The following is a 20,766-nucleotide window of genomic DNA, read 5'->3' on the forward strand; positions in this document are numbered from 1 at the left end:
ACTTAAAACTACTTCAGAACTTTTCTTTAAATGCTGGCCGGTTATAGGAGAGGCAGATCCTGTATGTGTCTGGATCTTTCCCTTCTAAGATAGATATTTTGGTGAAAGAATTAGCACTTAGTTAATGATATGTGGTGGTGCAAATAGTATTCACTCTTATTAGCTAAGGTGTAGGCTTCAGGAGCTCAGAAGAGGTATGCTTTGAATGCTGAAATAAACAAATGAAAAGATAAGATGTGTAATCAGCAATACTGGCTGGGATGCTACAGCTGTTGTAAGAGTGGGCCATATGCACTGTTCTAGCTGGTTACAGTAGCTATCTATCTTATTATCACCTTTTTCACTCCTCATGCAATACTTCCTTCTATTAGGAAAAGCAGGCTATCAGATTTTTTTAGGAGAAAGCTAGTATGCATCTCTAGACTCTAGGTATGTCCAAATAAGCACTTTAACACCAATGTCTTGCTCAGAACACAAAAGCATGCCTGTAGTTACAGTATGGATGTTCTACAAACAGAAGTGAGCAGGTAAGCAGCATTAAATTTAGATATCTTCACTGAATGCTTCTGTTTTGTTCCCTTCAGGTTAAATGTGTAATGATCTTTGAACAAGTGGATGTACAAATTCCCTAAAGATGTCTGTTCAAAGTCAGCACTGTGCCGTTATTATGAACCCTCCTCCACCAGAGTACATAAATAACAAAAGTAGTGGATGTCAAACAAACCAACTTCAGTACTTACAGAGGGTGGTCATGAGAGCCTTGTGGAGACACAACTTTTCCTGGCCGTTTCACCAGCCTGTAGATGCAGCAGCACTGAATCTGCCTGTAAGAACCATTTTGGAACTGGAGTATTAATATGTTAATTATGTCTATTAATGTTAAAAATATTTTTTCTAATGCAACAGATTATGGAAGACTATTTTTGCTATTGAACTGCTGTCATTAATCCAAGTCTACAAGAAAAGTGTTTTCTTTCTAGAGAAATGCTGCCAGAAAGTATTTCGACAGCAATTGTGAAAACTTGGCAGCTTCTTTTTGTTAGTGACTGAGACTTTGTTGAAGTTTGGCTTCTTTTTCCTCTGCTCTATAAACTGGAGTGCTGCTTTGTGTAAATGGCTTTGAGACAACAAATGAGGAGTGCATATACTTTTAATAAGTACTACTACCAGTAGAGCTCTGGAGCCTCTTGAAATAAATATTCTTTGGGACTTTGAATGATATATGTTACGTGGAAGAACAAGGACAAAATATAAGGTGAAGATTTCCTGAACACCTACATTTTTGGTACCTAAGACTATAGGGGAAGGTTTTCCTTTAAATCAAATACTGCTTCTAATATAATGCAATTCTCTCTTGCAAATTAGCTTTCATAACTAAATGTGTCAAAATCTTCATGTCCTAATATTTAGATATGTTTGGTGACTTATTCTTTCAATACCACAGGATTATTACACTATCATAAAAAAACCTATGGACTTAGGCACCATAAAAAAGCGACTGGAACACAATTACTACACAAAAGCTGCAGAATGTATTGAAGACTTTAAAACTATGTTCTGGAACTGCTACATGTACAACAAGGTATGTGGAACACCAACTCTTACCAGTAACTGGTTCTGTTGAATGATACAAACAAGTCTAAAACAAGCACATGGTTATTAGAACACGCAGTAAGTTAACTGACATTTCATTATTGTTTTGAAACTATTTTCTCTGAAGTGTTGGGGAGGTTTTTTAATTGGGGATTGACTGAGGACACATAAGTGAAGTCTTGCTTGCTGTTCCAGCAACTAAGTGCACAAGGACTCCACATCCAAAATCTCTGGGGTTTAGCTGCAGAGCTCATGAACAGCAAGCACTATGTCACTGCTGTACAAGTCCAAGGCTAGCAACCCTGAGCCATGCTCTGTTCCTTCAACAAGTTCAACCTAATGAAGTATGATCATCTCCCTGTTCTTGGATATTTGTTGGCTATGTCTTGGTATCATTGAGCTTCAACAGCTTCTTCAGAACACAGGGGTAATAAGGGAGTTGCAGATCTGTCCCCTTGGGCTTTTGCCGTAGAAGCATGCAGAGGTAAAGAAGAATTTTCAATGGGACAGTGAGAGAGTATTTCAATAGTGAAGTAATTTCCTTTAAAGTGAGTTGCAGGAGCAGGGATAGCAATGATTTAAAGACCTCTCTGGTACTGGTGGCGTTTTTTAATCTGTTGGGGCAGAACTCTCTAGCCTGGTTGTTTCATGAGATAGCTCCCTTTACTGCAGCCTCTCCTTTACTGAATGGTATTGACCATATTTTGCAGCCAGGTGATGACATTGTGCTTATGGCTGAAGAACTAGAAAAAGTCTTTATGCAGAAAATAGCCCATATGCCACCAGAAGAACGACCAGTGAGTCTCAAGAAAGGAAAGAGAAAAGGAAAGAAGGCAGAAGGTAAGGCCTGTATTATATGCTGAATTTATAATATATTAAGCAAGCAGAATTGGAAACAGGGTATCTTATTTGTCACAACTCAACCCTGGAACAGTTTGGGTGTTTTCTACTCTTTCCAGAACAATCAGACAAATAACAATACTGCTATAAGGCTTTAGAATTTTTTTTTTAATTAAAAAAGTTCCTTTTTTTAGAAAAAGAACTGACTTCCAATTCAGTGACTGTCATGCTGCTCAGCATTGTGTTATATAAACTAATAGGTGTGAACATCTGTGGGAAGTAAACAGAGTAACAGCTGAAAAAGACATGAATAATCTAATCAGCCAAAGCAAATACAGAAAAACATTGGTCTAAATTGTTCTCAGATCTCAGCAGTGGAGATCTGTAATGCTGCTAAGCAATATATGCAGGTATTAACTATGCTTAGGAAACATGAACCTACATGATGGAGTCTGCACTCTTTGCTGCTTGGTCTTTGTGTTTGTAGAAAACAACTTGATACTTTCCCTGGCAAGAAAGTATCACATTTTTACAATATACAGGATGTAGTATGATGCCTCTTTAATTTTTGGTCTGAAGTCAACCCACACTTTCTTGAAGCCAAGTAAGGTGTAACTTCGCATGATATTCTAGCTGAGGCACTAATGGTGTGAGCAGAGGAGGATACCAATGTTGCTGTAACTAACAAACACTCTGGTTTGCATTTATTTATAGCATTCCTGTATAGGCTAGTGGTTAGGTGGACAGCTGGTCAATTTGACCATGAAAGAAATTAAGTGCAACATTTAAGACTTCTAAAATTTCCTGTATTAAAATAACCAGAAACATGGCAGCCCAACCCTGGGATTTCAAATGAACAAAGCACAAATGAGAAGCAAGCTGAAAGCAGTGAGCGGCCTCCAGTGATGACTCAAGAGCGACAGCAGGTTACACTGGCTCCTTTGTCTGCAGCCCAGCTGACTGCTTTAATGCCAGCTGCAGTCCCTATAACAAAAGTAAGTTTCCTCAAATAACTTTCAGAAAGAAAGATATTGAAATTGCTCCTTCAGGCACTTATGGCAAAAGCATAGGAGCCATGTTTATTGCTTTTGAAACTGTTTCAAAAACTGTATGTTTTTGAAACTTTTGTTATGATACAAGATAGTAAGAGATCTCTATTAGATCTTCAATGTCTCTGCTAAATACCTGGGCCAGTACTAATTCTAGAAGTTAAATGGAAATTGGGATGATTGCTTGGTACATCATTTCTTATAAATGTGATTTTAAAATGTTGTTCTCAAAGAAAAAAATTAAGATGATCATTCTTGAAGTGTATTACTATATATACTTCTGCAGGCTTCACCTTGAGAATAATTGGTTTTAAACTACTAAAATAAATATCTAAGTTCTATTTAATAATTTCTCATGCTTTTCTATGTAAATCAAATACTTGTTTCTTCAAAAATTAGCACGTTTGCTTAAACACTGTGTAACTGGCCTGGGAGGTGGTGTTTGTAGCTCACAAAGCAAATTCTTGTTACTTCAATCTGAGTTGTATGTGAACATCTGAAAAAATTCCTGTATTGACTTAGTTTTGGTTGTGCTCTTCCAATGAGGAATAGGCACTTTTGCCAGCCTCCCCTATAGTGTATATTTACACCTCACTCACATGGAGTCTGAACACTGATGTTGAAGCATGCATTATATGGCTTTCAAACCAAATACTACACAACTTAAAGAAAAAAAGAGATAAACCATTTACATAAGGCCCTCAACCAGGCCTAAATTAAATTGCAGTAGTTTACCCCCTTCCTGTGACTGTCAACTTGCAGGTAATTTCATAACCTGCCAGCTTCCTGGAATCTTCACAAATGGCTAAAATCTGACCACAGCCTGGCCTGCAGTACATCTACTTCTTTCCTTTACATTTAAGATGGAGCTTGGTGTGCTAGTCTTGGAATACCTTGTTGGTTTTTTGTCTAAGCTTGTGGATTTACAGAATTCTGCTCTGACTTCAATAGCTGTACAAGTTCTGACACTTTTTTTGGGCTACCCACACAAAAGAATTTTCTAAAACTGACCATTCTCTTCCTGTTCTGGACACTTGTATATTTTTTCTTAGGCAAAAAAAGGTGTGAAAAGGAAGGCTGACACTACAACTCCTACTACTTCAATAGTCACAGCAAGTGCTCAATCTTCTGCAATGCTTAATGAACGAAAAGCTGTTAAAGCATGTAGAGGTGAAAATGAATGTATGGTAACAAATAAATTTCTGAAGAGATCCTTCTCAGATTCTCAACAGCCACCTGGAATTGTTAAAAAGATTGACTTGTCAGGACAACTAAAACATTGTAATGCAATACTTAAAGAAATGTTTTCAAAGAAACATGCAGCATATGCATGGCCTTTCATAAAACCTGTAGATGCAGCACCTTTCTCCACTGGGGTCAACCAAGCCATTGCCAAATATCCTACAGACCTGGGCACCATTAAAGTAAGTATGTTTCTGGGGAAATTAGGCTATTTGTGTAATTATAAGGTTTTAAATGTGTTAGCTGAAAAGGTGCCATGAAAGCTGCTTTTTCTATGAAAGACACAACAGGCCTAGAAACCAGATGCATTTCTGTTTCTCAAATTTAGCCAGTCACTAAAGAAAGTCTTCTGAGTCTCGTTGTGACACACAATGGCTAATCTACCTAACTGCTGAAAAAGCTAATATAAGTAGTGAGGGAATTGTGATCTCCATTAAGCCCTTCTAAGCATGCCACATGTTAAATATTTGTCTGTACACACAGTGCTGTTGTTAGTGCCCTATAAAACAATATGAAATTCTGTCAATTCCTTTTCCCTCAATCTCAATGTTTTTGAAGTGCCCTAGAACTTCTGCACTAGATGTTTACGTAACACATTTCACCTTTTTAGTGAGAAGCAACCATTCTAGATGGAGATATGTGGACAGCTCTCTGTGGATGCTGAGTGTATTTGTATGGGGTAAAATATTTAGCCCAGTTAAGCTCCACTTTTTGGGGAATGTTCAATTTTAATAGCTTACTGAATTATCTTGAAAGCTGACTTGCACAATACAAAGGTTATTTCCCGGTTTCTAGTCCATTTGTTTGACTCCAGCTATAATGGAATAAGCTTTGTGTAAATACCATGCATAGAATCAAAAATAGATGCTGAGTTCAGAATCAAATAAAACCACCCAAACATTTTTGTCTTGACCAAGTGCTGAAACTAGTACTACAAAGTCTTTCAGCAATTACAATTAAATCTGCTTAAAAGAGGAAAAAAAACCTCTTACTTCATTAAAGAGACAATGTTGAAATGAGATGCAGGTATTTCCATAACATTTTTTATAATATTTACTGTCTTGTTGAACCTGAATATATGTTAAAATTCTTGTTCCTCCTTTCTTTCTGCTAGTTCATGGAGATACTGTATACTAAGTGTGCCTTTAATTTTCTTTTCCTCTAGAAGAAAATGGATAACTTGGAATATAATGATATACAAGAATTTGCTACAGATGTTAGATTAATGTTCATGAACTGCTACAAGCGTAATTCTTCAGACCATGAAATAGTTGCTATGGCAAGAAAACTTCAGGTGAGTTATCTTTTAAGTCAGACTTGAAAAAGAATAGTTCATCTCATGCCCTGATGTAGAATCTACTAATATTACTGAACTACTGTGTTGCTGAGTAGTTCTGCAAGTAGTAGCTGCATAACACTTTCAGAAATCTGAAAAATATGCTGTTCCCAAACCTAACTCTTCAGGATGTTTTTGAAATGCACTTTGCTAAAATTCCTGATGAACCTGTTGCGAGTGATCATCTGCCACAGCCTGTGAGAGAAATGACAGAAGCTTATTCCAGTGAAAGCAGTAATGATAACTCTTCAGAAGAAAAATCATCTGAAGATTCTGAAGAGGAGAGAAAAGTGAACCTCAAAAAGCTTCAGGAGCAAGTAAGCATTATTACTTATTGTATGTGACTTAAGATCTCTCTAGTAATGTCACTTTCAATGGTCTATTCCAAGATTTAGCAACAAAAATCAGTTTTTAAAAGGTTCTATTAACTTGTATTTTTAATACAGAACTTTAGTCCCATTTGGAAGCACTGCCAAATGTTAAGTGAATAGCACCTCAACAAATACCAAATGAGCAACATTTCTACTACTCTTGCCTACCACTTCTTCAGAGGAATCTCAAACTTCTTAAAAAATAAAAGCATGTTCCTGTGGTATGAGAGCCTCCAGGCACTCCACATGTAGCTTAGTGGCATATTCTTCCAACAGGGTCATTTCTTTCACATGGTCAGAAAGGATTGTTCCTTCCCTCAGTCTCTTTTGAGCCATACAAAAGCAAGTTGTTAATTTCTTCTTCAGAAAGCTCAGTTTGAGAGAGAAAAGAACGTATCTCATGCTAACCAGCAAAGCAAAGCCATGCTTCATATTAGGAGTGGGATGGGTGTTACTTCTGCTTGAACATAATTTTTAACCTGTTGCTGCTGTATCTATAAACTCTGGGGAAAATTAGCATTTGTTCTGTTAGTGAAAGAGGGACAGTTTTCAGTCCTTGTCAGATTAGTATCATCAATTTATGAATGTAGGCAGAAGGATGAACACAAGTGTACAAGCCAGCCTTTACAGTAGCAAGGTATTTCAGTGATTTCTAATCTCATCATCTGACCATCTTCTAATTCCTGAGGTTTAAACAAAGTTGTGTTAAGCTCTTCTCTGAAATTCTTAGCATTTCTCAACTAGCCACTTTATATTGCAAAATGAGATGCATGAGCCCAGTCCCACTTGCCTAATTCAGCAATGCTGTAGAAATATAACCTAATAAGGCATTTATGTGCATCCCAAATCCCTGAAATTAGAGAGGCTGTTGGAAACCCCTGCAGTGATTTTTTTTTTTTCGTTTTTTGGGGAGGTGGGGGGGTGTGTTTATGTTTTCCTGACAGAATGCTAAAAGGCACATGCTGTTAGAAATGTTTGCATAAAATAAACAGTCCTGCATCTTCTAGATGCATAATCTGTGACTGAGATACAATATGTAAAATGTTTGGGAAATAAATCTCATTTGGAAAGCAGACATCCTATTAATATCCATTCAGCTGCCACTAATTTCCTGTGATGTTCAGGACCAGTTCATTGTTCCTCCTACATTGCCCAAGGTTATCAACATTCTGTGGGTTTTCTTGTTTTCTTTTTGGTTTTGACAGCTTAACGCTCTTCACCAGCAGTTGTGGGTTTTGACCAAAGCATGCTTATCTAGACCAGGAAAGAAAAAAGGGAAGGCTAAAAGTGAGAAAAGAAAGGACAAGGAAAAAGCTGAAATAAAAAGCTTGATTCAAAAGAAGAAAAATCCGAAATACATTAAGAAATCTAAGAGAAAGCTCTCTTTAAACATGTAAGTGTGGGGAACTTGTGTGGGTGTCAAATTATTTTAAACTGCCGTTACTGCAGTACACTTTTTTCCTGCAGTCAATCAAAGAAAACCATGCAGCAGGTCTTGTTGGCACATAAGTCAGAAGATGAAGATGGTGCCAAACCTATGAATTATGATGAAAAGCGACAGTTGAGTTTGGACATAAATAAACTCCCTGGAGATAAGCTTGGGAAAGTAGTCCATATAATACAGTCAAGAGAACCTGCACTGAGGAACTCTAACCCTGATGAGATAGAAATAGACTTTGAAACTTTAAATGCTTCAACACTCAGAGAACTAGAGAGATACGTAGCAACCTGTTTGAGAAAGAAACAAAGAATGCAGGGTATGTAGCATAAATGATGTTTTAAAAACCCATTACATTTGCTTTCTGGTTTGCTTTCATGTTAACTTCTGTTTCACATGCAGCTAAAAACCCAACAAAGTCAAAAGAAGAACTTAATTTTGAGAGGAAACAAGAGTTAGAGAAGAGACTACTGGATGTCAATGGTCAACTAAACCCAAAGAGAGAGAGCTTCAAGAGTAATGTGGCACTTACTTTTATTTGTTTGCAATGGAAATAGCTTAAAGTGGAATTCTTCCCTTGGGCTTTAGTCCTGTTAGGTATCTGGAGCTTTTTTCCTCACAATAGGTGGGGTCTTAAGTTTCCCACTGATAGTCTCAAGATTCTTTCTATGCTGACTGAGCTGGAGTCACAGCAGCAAATTTGGTCAGTTATTATCCTGTCTAAAACAGTTTCCATATTCCTGCACCTAATACTTCATTACAAGCAAAGACAGTAACAGTTTCACAAATTAAGGGACACTGAACAATTCCCCTATGCTAATATACGAAAACATGGTGGGGTGTGGAGGGTCACACAATCTATTTGATTGCAATTAACTTTCTGTGCTTTAGAGACACAAGAATAACTAATTCTAGTAATACTTGTTATATGGCAGTGTCATGCTAACAAAACTGGTATATCAGTGACAGGTGTGCTGTGTTATCTTAGACTTAAGAAAGTGTCCTAGGAGAAAAATTCAGTTTTTCAGGCAATAATGCATTTCAAGGTCAAAGCCAGAAATTCAGTGCATACTTGAGCTGTACACTTACTGGTGGTTCTCATCAGGGGCTGAGAATGAATCAATGCAGCTGATGCTGCTATTATATGTCAAGCTGTTCCTCATTAAAATAGTGAGTGCTGTTATTGCCCTCCACTGGATATCTACTTAGCTCCTATGTAAAATCAGCTGACATGATAGAAGCAGCTCTGGAAGACACAGGGACATCTGTATCCAGCATTAGCTCAGTCAAGTCTTCCTTCTGGTATGCATAATGGCTTGAAAATATCCTACAAAGAAAATCTTAAGGAGATGGAATCAATTATAAACTATATGTTGTGAGGACAGTGAAGAAGCTGCCTAGGAAATCTTTACAACTGGTATCTGGCTTGTTTACAAGAGCTAAATCTGGACTTGTGTCCAGGGAAACAGGTATCCCTGTAACTTCTCATTTTTGAAGCTTCCACAGAGAAAAAACTTTGAAAAAGGTTTGACTCCAAAATCATTATAAGCTGAGTTAAATCAACACTGCAGATGCAAAATAGTCAGATGGTGGGGAGGTGGCAAAAGATGGCAATTTTGGGAGTGCATATGGCTAGGGAAGGAAGAGCTAGCTGTAGATAAAGAACTCTGCAGGCAAGTCTGGCAGCAGCAATGTGGACACAAACAGGCTCTTGACCATAGGAAAGCTTATGGGGGAAAATTGCTTGAATTGTGTCTGATGTCTACTGTTTTAATCTACTTCACAATTGTAAACTGTGTGATTACAGCTTCTCCTCGGTTATTTCATTCATTCAAGTAGCTTGCTGTTGGTAAATCCCACTTCTCTACTCTCTAGAGGGAAGTCTTTGTTTTCAAGTCCTCTACTGAATGGATAGTAGACAAGGAAGTGAAATAAAATGAACTCCTGCATGGGAGAACAGACCTAACAAGGTTGATCACAGTCTTGTATAGGAAGAATGCTCCATTGTAGGTTGTTCTGAATTCTTTCTTTTTCTCCTGCAGTTGAAAATAATGCTGAGTCAAGTACTGGGCCAAGCAGACTGAGTGACAGCAGCAGCAGCTCCTCAGATTCTGGCAGCAGCTCTAGCAGTGATTCTAGCTCCTCAGATAGCAGTGACTCTGAATCAGGTTAGAAAGTTTATTTTTGTGTTTGTGTAGGCAAAATATCTTCTCTTAGCATCTACTGTTCCACATGCTTACCAGGGATTTTAGTAATCTTAGGTTTGGTTCACTCCATTTTGAAGGCTTAATTCCAATGCTATGAAATGAATGCCTTAATACTGTGATCCCAGGGAACACAAAACAACCAAACCCCCAGTACATCCATTCAACTTACCAATGAAAATCTATAGGGACCAAAATAAGCTAGCAAAAGGTCTTTGTATCTAACCTGGACACTTGACTATAGGGCTATAGCTTACTCATGTAGCTTTGATCTCTTTTTGAAAGTGTGATTCACTTTATTTTCATCTTCTGGTCTGCACATGAAGGGTGACCTGAGCAACAAAAGTGCCTACAGCATTAACTGTAGAAGCAAAATCCACCCTGGTGCTTAAAATGTTTCAAGTTTGTTTAAAGGATATTACAGCATCAGAACACTGAATGATGTTTCTCTGTACACAGAACTCTTTAGTTTTCTAGGACAGAATATATCTGCCAAACTGGAGGTCTGCAGTGTAGATCTCCATATGAGGTACAGGGTGAGAGGAATGCTCAACCCTCTGCAGTGTGAGGGGGAGCAAACACAGCGAAACAATGGCAATGGAGACCTTGATCCTGCAGAAATCTGTGGTCTCTTTTTATATCTGGGAGAAGTTCTCTAAACACATCAAGCTCAAGTCAAAGTATTCAAGATAAGAATGTTCCTTTCACTGTGAGGTTGACTCTAGGTACAACTGCAACTCACACCTTCTATGTGTGAATAATGAAACATATGCGAATGATTTGGTTTTTTTCCATCCCCGTTTTCTGCCCACCTCACTGTATTTACAGTTACAGAAACCTGTTCAAAACAGACTGGAGCCAGGCAGAACTGTCCAGCTTCTATGGAAAAATCTAAGGTAAATCTGTCCTGGAATGGATATAATGATTTTGCCTTAAACAAATAACAAATTTATTATACAAATAACTTTGTTGAAGTTATTTTTTAACATACAATGGTAATAGAAATGATGCAACTTCCTCAGGAAATAACGAATATGGCTTGAATGCTATTTTTTCTGTAGAACTGATTGTTATGAAGATGTCCCATGAGCTTTTTTTAAAAATACTTTATGTATCTGTATAGGAACAGATATACTGGGAGGTTTTTATCTTTTATTATCATTGTAGTGATTATGTGTTTGATGAAGAAGGGCAGAATGCTCCAGGTATCCCACCCACCCTCAAAAAGGGCAAATAGTCTCCAAATGGATCTTTGAGTATAGAATTGACCTAACAAACAGTGTAATGTTTTTTAATCTATTAAGACTCTTACCTCTACACTTGAAAATAAATACATTGTACACTTGTTTTCAGGATACTTTAATGTTGCTTATTGTTATGGTATTATTGGAACCAACAGCAGTTTTATCTAGAAATAATTCTTAATGCCTCTTACATTGAATTGCTCTATTTCTGTATTATACAGTGGGTGTTATTTCTTGTCAAGGTTAGCTGCCTTTAAGAATTTCCCTTGAAGCTACCAGAGACAGAGACCTTGAATTTCAAAGCAAAATCACAGCCAAACTTTCATTCTTCTTGCAAGAGACTGACTTTCCCTTAAAGTACAGGAAACTAGGCTGCAAATTTATTATTCAGCTGCTCTTTCTGCATCTTCATAAGCAAGGATTCAGGGAAGGAATTATGCAACACCCTCTTTTTGCTTAAGAGCTTCAGCCTCTGCAGTGACAGAATGACAGCAATAAACTGGAGAAAACAGGATCCAGGAAATGAGCTTCAGCTTGGTCAGTTGTAACAGCCTCTTACTGACCTTCTGAGTAGCAACAAACATCATACTTGAAATCCTCACATTACATTTTGTTCTCAGGGGTTTTCTGTACCTGTCAGGCTAAGGCAGTGAGTGCACTTTACCTCATGGCTTTTTGTCATCTAAATGCTTAGAAAATGATGGAGCAGTATCACAATACAAGGGGTACTGAATATGATAAACAGTGGAAATAGGTAGTGATGGGAAAAGATAATCAAATAACTATTAAAAAAAATTGGCTGTATTAATGACTGCAGTCTTTTTATAGAGAATACCACTTTGTTTACAGAGGACATCCTGCAATGCTGGTCTGCAAGCACAGCCCTCCTCCCTTACTAGCAGCTTGCAAATTCATGGATCATCTGAACTGCAGCAGCAACCTCCCAGTGCACTGCAAATGCTTCAGTGTAGATCACTAAATCCATCAGAACAAAACACTCAGACTCTCTCAGGTAATACCTTTATGCCTGTATTTGACTGCTGAGGAAAGAAGGGTTGTCAGGATGCCTGTATTGCCAAACAAGCTTATCTTGGAATTTTGAAGGTTAGCACATGGATAACTGAAAAAGTTCTTGTAGGGTATGGATTACCAAAGAGCATGATGTAAATTAAAGCATGGGAGCACTGAGGATTGGCTAGGGGGTTTCAGATTACTGGGTCACTTGCGGTGGGGCAAAGTAGTATTAAAAACAGGAGGTGTTCATGCTTCCTTCCAATGAGATGGAAATTAATGAGCTTGCAGTTACAGGAAGTGTTGAACACCTTGAGGCAGGATTAGATGCTTGAACCCCTGCCCAATACCCAAGTTCGTGTCTGAAATGCCTACTAGCTGAATGGAAGGCTTGGTGCCACAGGTCCTCTGAACGGAGTGTTGTTGTCTAGACACATGAGATACGTGAAGTTGCTTAGAAACTTGATCCAGGGAGGTATTTTCCCTCCCTCATTTAAAAAAGTCTAATAATGTTAGACACTTCTGAGATTTTGGTAGAAGACAGCATGAACTGGTAGCTGATTAACTGAGAAATCAATTAAAAACTAATTAAAAATAACTCTTACATCACGTGGATAGAATATATCTCAATACTGACTTACTCCACAGATCTAAACAGTGACCTAATTTTGAGATGTAGGATTGCATTTTACATGACAGGGGAAAAATCATACCCTACCTCTTTCTCAGGTAAAATCTCAGCTGTATCTGCTCTGTGTGATGCTCCAGACCAGCAGACTCCTCAGAGTGCTCCAAAGATAAATCAGTCTTCTGTCACCCACTCCAGAAATGTTTTTCCAGAGGTGAATACATGCTTCTCTCCAATTAATTAATTTCAAACAGCATCTGTAAAGCATGTTCTTACCCTTGAAATAAGATGTAATATAATACTTCAGGCTTGAATTTGATGTGATGAAGGCCATTTAAGGTTTACAACAAAAGTTTTCTAAAACCCCAGCAATAAAGTGATTCTTATCCTTTAACAGGGTATTACTTCATTGCCTATTGGTTGTAACACAAAAGGAAAGTTTGGCTGATCACATTTACAGTGTACTATAAAACTTATTTTATTTCTTTTCAGGGCTATAGCTTGAACTTAAGTAACCCTTGCACACTTACAGGTTAAAAGTCCACCCTGTAAACCAAAAGCTTTACAAAAGAGGCAGATTATAATGTGTTTTGGTTTTGCAGAAATATCAATTTCACCAACTCAGCAATACTGAGGGTCTGGAGGCTCTACTGGGAAAGTGTGTTGCTTTTCATACCTTTTCCTAAAGCTGTGGAAACTGAGGCTTTCAGGGTCTAGCTGAGGTTGTAAAATATTTAATGACTGTTGAGCTCTGTCTTAATATGTTCTTGGAGAGTATGCTGGTTAGAAGGGCCTCTGTGGAGCAAAGGAAGTTATTGATGTTACTGCAGCATGATCACTTCCATCCTATGATGATTAATAATCCTTCTGAACATGGTTGAAAATTTAGTTGCTTTAATCAGGCTGTAATAGCTTAATTTTTGGCAATGGATAGAAACTACCTCTTGAATCTATGAGTACAAGAATGTATCCTGCAAGTAAGGATGAAAAGCAGCTCACCCGTTCCTATTGGTGTCCACTGTCCAAGGTAGCAGGTAATGCAAATTGACTCAGTTTTGTGCAGCACTGTTCTTAGTTCAAGGGATTACTACACAGAGTAATCTTGCACAGAGTAAAAATACCACTGCACTGAAGATCACAGTCACCCTGAGCCACAAGCTAGAGTGCAGCAGCTGCCTTTACAACAACTTTATTCTGCTGTACTATGTTAAGGGTTAAAGATCTTGTATCAGTTTCTCATGCTCTACCCACTCCATCACTTGGGATTGCTGAGCTGTGCATATTCTAAATCTGAAGTCTTGATTTATGAACTTGCTTTGTTTACCATAACAAGAGTGAAATCTATTTCTTCCTTAGTGTTTACAGAAGCTAGAGCTGCAAGAATTTACTACTCTAAGCTTCTAAACCTTTAATCCTGATGCTGTATAATAAGAATCCTCATATGCTAAACACAAGTAACATAAAGGACGTATTTTGAAGTCTAGCGTCTCTTCTAGGTGTCCAACACTATTTTCCAAGTTGACAGTGCTGACTGCAGTAAACAAGCTGAGCAAACAAGACATCTAGACAAATCAAATAAACTGCAAAACAAGACCAGCATGAGAACTGCTGATTTAATATCCATAAGTCAAGAACAAAGTATGTAATGTCATAATAAAAGCTGTAGCCATTATGAGGGTTGCAAAGTTAAAAATGCTCAAGAAACTAGTTTAAAGAAATATCAAGCTGAATACCTTGTATATTATTCAGTTTGCAGGATAATGGTTGGGTATGCAGTTTTCCCTTGCTCTTCATTTTTTTATTTGCTGCTTAAAAACAAAAAAAAAAAAAGGTGAAATTAAACTGATGTTTGGTTCCTGTTCTGTGTTAAAATATATACAGAAAATTACTTTTTGATTTAAGAATTTAGCTTTCAGAATGTGGCACTAGGGATACATAAACCAATAAGCTGCGAAGTCTGAGAATTGATGTTTCAATCTGTTGAACTTCACTGGCTTTTGAAATGTCTTCTGCTGAAGTTTCATGGACCTCTTTTCCCAGTGCACTTTGTGTGTATTTTGAGTTACTATCCTTGGCTCTTGGTGACAAGGATCTGACAGCAAATCACTGTCAAAGAGACTTTCACTATGGAATAAACTTGCAATTATTACCAGAACACTGGCCCTCTGAAAGCTGCATTCTATACTTCATACATATTTCAAACTGAAGAATTGACTGAACATCCATGCTCTGTGTGTCCAGTATTGCCAGACATGATTGTTTTGGTTTCTCCTTTACTCTTTGCCCTCTAGAACACCTATAGAGGGAGGGAAGAAGCTTCTGAAAACTTGATGAAATTAAAAAGCAGAGCCTGTTCACTGATTAATTCTTATTTTTGGCAAAGAATAATGCTAAGCAGTTGCAGTGTATTAAGGCAATACTAAAAATGGAGATTTAATTCTCCAGGAATTTCTATTCATTTTAGGGTCTTAACACATCAAGCCATACATCTACTGCCCCCTTTTGCTTAGACATGTAGCTGGAATTGGTACATGGCCTCAGCTAAGATTTTTGCTAACAAAGTTTTGTGGCTCTGAGGTTCTTCTGAAAACCCCTTTAATGACATACTGACTGAGGGTTTGATACTTTGAATCCAGTATTCTGGATTCAAGCATTCAAAAACTTATCCTTTGCATAATTAAAAAAAGTGTCAGCATATTACCTGAAGTTTTTTATTAAGCATTTACCTAAATAATGAAACATCTCAAACTACACTAGAGGATTGTTGCTGAATGAGATAAAATGTGTTGTTTATCTCTGGTTTGAAAATAGTGCTTGGGTTTTTTTTTCCCCTCAAATAATAAAGAAGTAACAGCATGAAGTGTTTGTGTATGTGTAGGCTACTACACATGGAACTGTGAGGGCTAGCCCTTGATGGCTAACCTATCTGCTTTTTAAAAAAAAGTAAATAGGGCTGAGAGCTTTAGGTGAAATGAGTTTGCATGATCAATCAGGTACTCCTAAAGCTGGAATTAAAAGGAAAGAGGGCTGAGTGGGAAGGGGAGGAAGTGACTAAGTGGTGAAGTGCTGTGTTGAGCCTTCCTGACCAAACCTTTAAAGCATTCTGCTGGGACCTCTCCTAGAATTAACCAGGAGTTAATTTCTCATCTGTAGTTGAGCTAGCTATACTTTTTCCTGCCCAAAAGTGGAGAGAAGTGGTCCAGTTCAACTTAAGCTTCGGAAACATTTGGGGGAATCTCTGTCATTCTGAACCAAATAATAAACTGCAGTGTAAGCTTTTAAGTCAATTCCCTGAAAGACTAAAGTGTTATCATTTAAATTTGAGAAAGAATAGTCTGTAAAATCAACATGATCAAAAAGTCTTTTTTCATTCTTCCATCAGGTCATTGTACACCCAATGTTAAATCTAATGATAAAAACATACCACAGCCAATGTCTGAACTCCTTCCAAGAAAGGTAAGAGATGCTCAAGTTCTATTTGAGAAGAGGCTGAATGTAGTTACTAGCTCAAATAACTCCCTGACCTAGATCTTCTCTAAAAATCTGTTCTTTTACAAATAGTGTATTTAGAGTACAATAGACCTTTGTCATGGTTATAATGTGGACAGATTTATCTCATTTTTAGTGTTAAAACCAAACAAATTAGTCTCTTCATTGCAGAAGCTAAAGCATGTAAGATACATATACACATGCACACACATATATATTCAATATGCCCATGTTGCCTTATTTAAATATGGCTTGTTTCATCTAGTTTTAATATTTAAACAAGGAACTAGTGTTCCTTGATCTAGTTCTGATAGCCAGTTATTAGTGTGATTTCCCTTACTGATCCAGTAAAAAAATAAGAGTAGTGTAGAATATAGTCTTGGTGCTATTGGAAAACCTGTTCTGAAATAAGACAAAGCACTTTTAATGACTAAAGGTATTTGTGACAGTTGAGCAAAATCTGTCCTGGCATACAGTACGTTATCTTAATTGGAAGGACAGAGGGATTTTCTTATCTACTAAATTCTCCTCTTGTAATCAGCTAATTGAAAACATTAATTCAAAATTACTAATACTAGATCACGTCAGCCTCTGGACCTAAAAAGTTTTCGATATCGTCTGTTGAACTAAAATGTTTCTAGGATTTTTCTTTAGGCACTTAGGTTTCAGAAAACTATTAACTAACACGTTGTATTCAATTCCAAAAATACGTATTTCCTTCATAAGTACATGTTTCTACTAGAAGGAGGATTTCTGAAGAATGCTGCTTTTATTCTGATATATGCTATGAAGCAAATGCCACAGGGGAACATACAAAACCCATAAGCCTAATATAAAACTATGATTGTGTAAGGATTGTGTATAGAAATTAGATGGATGTTTTCTGTATTAAAACCTTGTCAACAGACCTTGTCTGAACTCAGCCTTGTGAATTCATGTTTTCTGAAATGAAAAGTGGAGAGGTAGACTTAAATAGTCAGAATAGCTATAAATGCTAACGTTTGTTGGGATATTGCCAAAGACTCTCAAAGCTGATGAGAAAGCACATTGAAATCTGCTCAGATTGCTGTATGTGCACTAATATCCTGCCAAAGGAGGAATATTTTGGTGTAGATATTTCCAACAGGCCTAGTCAAACAACATTGTGCTAATGTAAGAACTAAGCAGGTAAAGTAGTTGCAGAGTATTTTTTTTTCCTCTTCTGTGTTTTCCTTTTTCTGATAACTTCAGGATACAGAATTGAAGACTGTAGATTCCTGGGTAAGCCTTTGTAAAACAATGAAGCTTCCAGCTCCAATAAAAGCATCTACTGAGAGCTTCAATCAGTTCAGGGATGCAGTACTAAAGAGGAGTGGGCAAGTGCAGGAGTCAAAAAGGTCTCTTGGGCAAGCTGAGAGGGAGCTGCAAAATCTTCCACAAGAAAACAAAAGATTTGTAACTACTTCTGTGTAAGTATCATTCTGGTTTTTGCCTGTATGATACTGGAGGGCTTAGTTATTCAGGAACAAGGGGTTTGGGTTAGGTAATTGCCACATCTCAGATGAAACTGGGGAGCTGTACCATGCTAAGCAAAACTGCACATCTAAAATGCACAGAGCAGCTTTTTCTCTTCAAATCAGTATTACTTCAGCAGTCAGAGAAACTTCCCAGTAATTTCTTCCTTTGTTGTTGCTGTTAGTTGTTAGTTTGCTTCTGGATTTTTTTTGTTGAGTTTTTTTGTTTGTTTGTTTGTTTGGTTTTTTTTTGTGGGATGGGGGGAAGGGGTTGGGTTTTGTTTTGTTTTTGGGCGGAGGGGACTTTGGTTTTTGTTTGGGTACTAAGGTGAGAGGTTTTGGTGCCCTGGAGCACTCATGACCAGAGTTCACATTTGTCCTATTTTCCTACACCTGTAGCCAGGAATGTCCTCATCTTAGTGCTCTCCTAAGGGGACACAGGATAGTCCAGTCTTTAAAAGCACGTTGTTAACATAGCCATACAGGGGTTCCAGTGTGCATCACCTCATACAGCAGAATTCTTTGCATTGCTGTAGAAAAGCACCTTCAATAAGCCCCTGCTTCCCTGGCTGTTTGCAGCTCCTGTTTCAGGCAGTGCCCTGAGGTCTGTGCCCATGCTGAGTGGGATAAATGACTGCCTACTAATTACTGCATTGCAGTAATATCCTGGAGTTTGTTTGCCACCTTTTGGAAACTGTTTGCAATATTCCCCTCTCCAGTAGTCTGCTTTTTTCCCCTTGCCTGTTTCACCCTGTGAAAGAGAAATCAGAGCTGGTTCCTAAATTCTCCAGCACTTGCCCATTGCTAGTTGTATTAAAGTCAATTGGTTGGATTGTTTTATTTTAATAATCAGAGCATTTGAGAGGCTTAAGAGTACTCCTGGTTCAGAAGTTAGTGAAATCTACCTCAAATAACTAATTGAAAAGGAAGAAGGTAGAAAAAAACGTCACAGGCCAAGAAAATAGCTGAAAATACAGAATTTCAAAGCAAGTGTATGTAAATTTTGTGTAGTATATCTATAAATCCCACATGCATACAGATTAGAAATGGGACACAGGAAGCATGAACCTACGACAGCCCAACAATTGTGTGCACATAACTCTTGTGAAGGGAAATTGCCATGAAACAATGTGAAAGAGACCCATACTTTAAGTGCTAGGCACCGATTTAAATTATTTGCAGAATTCTATCAGGTTGTTATGAAAAAAAAAAAAGAAGTTTTATCCTATACTGATTTCTTCTCCTGTCTTTAAAGGGGCCATGAAAGCACAGGATTGGATGCCATGGCAGTGACAGACTGTGAGCTTGAAAAAGAAATACCTAAGAGTAAACTGCCTGAAGCTCAACAGCGTATTCTTGATCAAGACCGTAACTTGGCTAGAAAAATGGAACAAGAACGCAGGAGGAAGGAAGCAGTAAGTTTCTGACTCTTGCTTAAACTGTTTTATTTTTCAACTTGAATAAACAAATATTACATCAGGTCCTTATTTCAAATTATCTGAATGATTGAAGAGTTACTACCTGAAGAGTTAATGCAGAAAATACAATAGGAAACTCAAAGTATGTCTTCAAGGAACATCATATGAAAAACTATCTGCTTGGTCCTAGTACACCCATAAGTTTAGAATAATTGTGTGGTAAAAAAATTCTGAAGAGGAGTCCCTGCCCTCTAAATAATTTCAAACCTTGAATGTTGCAAGCTGTCCATCCTCCTTAATGTGTTCCATGTCAACAAAAGTGCTAGTCCTACTGTTCTGGTGTGAAATACAAGGCCTGAGCCTTTTTAAAACTAACTGGTTTTATTGGTGACGGTAATTGGTGTTTTCTAATTGCTACCTTTTTTAGATTGAATATTTTTTTAAAATTCCTAGTGTTGTAAATGGAATGTAAGTTCCAGTGTGAGACCATACTGGATTCAGGTAAGTTCAACTGAAGCTTTCATCCTTGAGCTCTTTTCTGAGTGCTTCAACAACACACACACTCAAACTTGTCATAACAGAGAAGATATTCATTTTTGAGAAGATGCTTTATAGTTTTCTCTTAAATCATGAAGTATTTGACCTGCATAGTATCCATTAATGTCTGACTGCTCTGAAAAGACACTTGTTTGCTTTCTTGCAGACAGCTTGGATAATTGATGTGAATCTGCAGAGAGATATTATGGCATCTTTTGAAGAATATCTTGAGTGAAAGCAGTAGTTTATATAGAATTTAACTTCAAACTACTAAAACCATCATAGTTTTGTACTAGTTAGGATCTTAGATATTAAGACCACTTTAAAGTTCTTCTCTAAAATGCTTTGTATTAAAAGCTTGTTCACTAATACCTGAAGTGTCACAAGATTTATTTCTTTTCACTGCTTGTTTATAACATGTATTCTGTTCTGCTGAACAGTAGAATGGAGTTGTTCATTTGATTACAGTTTCATCTGTTGTTTATATCTGGTATTAAAAAAAAATCACTTTACTGTGACACACCTTACAAAATCTGGGCTGTGACAAAAAGATCTCTCTAGAAGTGGTACTATCTAAGGAGGGGGTGTGTAAGATTACTTGTAATCACAAAAAAAACTTCCATGAACTCTTTAATTTCATCAGTAAATCTTATCTACTTGCATGTATTTTAAGGTCCAGATGTGTTTAATGTATTTTATGTTAACATAACATTTAGCTAAGGGTGCAAACATGTTTGCCACATAGTTCTTCTCAGGAAGAAATTATGGCAAACTGGCTCCAGTTTGAAAGGTTTTCTGATTGATACAAGATATTATTAGTGTTAAAAAAATTTCTGATAGAAACCAGAATGTGTAGTTTTTACATTCTTGTTG

At 37.3% G+C, this 20,766-nt stretch overlaps 1 protein-coding gene across 1 annotated transcript; it reads left to right on the top strand.

Moving 5' to 3' along the window:
• Positions 1 to 634: 634 nt before the first annotated feature.
• On the top strand, positions 635 to 20,128 carry BRDT (bromodomain testis associated). Its single transcript, XM_030953496.1, has 19 exons — positions 635 to 826; positions 1,445 to 1,582; positions 2,304 to 2,433; positions 3,256 to 3,428; positions 4,535 to 4,906; positions 5,890 to 6,018; positions 6,189 to 6,377; positions 7,637 to 7,824; positions 7,899 to 8,188; positions 8,272 to 8,385; positions 9,912 to 10,037; positions 10,902 to 10,969; positions 12,167 to 12,329; positions 13,058 to 13,170; positions 14,453 to 14,594; positions 16,339 to 16,412; positions 17,676 to 17,893; positions 19,194 to 19,353; positions 20,060 to 20,128. The coding sequence occupies exons 1-19, from the start codon at positions 635 to 637 to the stop codon at positions 20,126 to 20,128; spliced, it is 3,048 nt and encodes a 1,015-aa protein (XP_030809356.1).
• The last annotated feature ends 638 nt before the right edge of the window (positions 20,129 to 20,766 follow it).

This window comes from Camarhynchus parvulus, chromosome 8 (assembly GCF_901933205.1).
Source record: "Camarhynchus parvulus chromosome 8, STF_HiC, whole genome shotgun sequence".
In the NCBI taxonomy this organism is placed as follows: domain Eukaryota; kingdom Metazoa; phylum Chordata; class Aves; order Passeriformes; family Thraupidae; genus Camarhynchus; species Camarhynchus parvulus.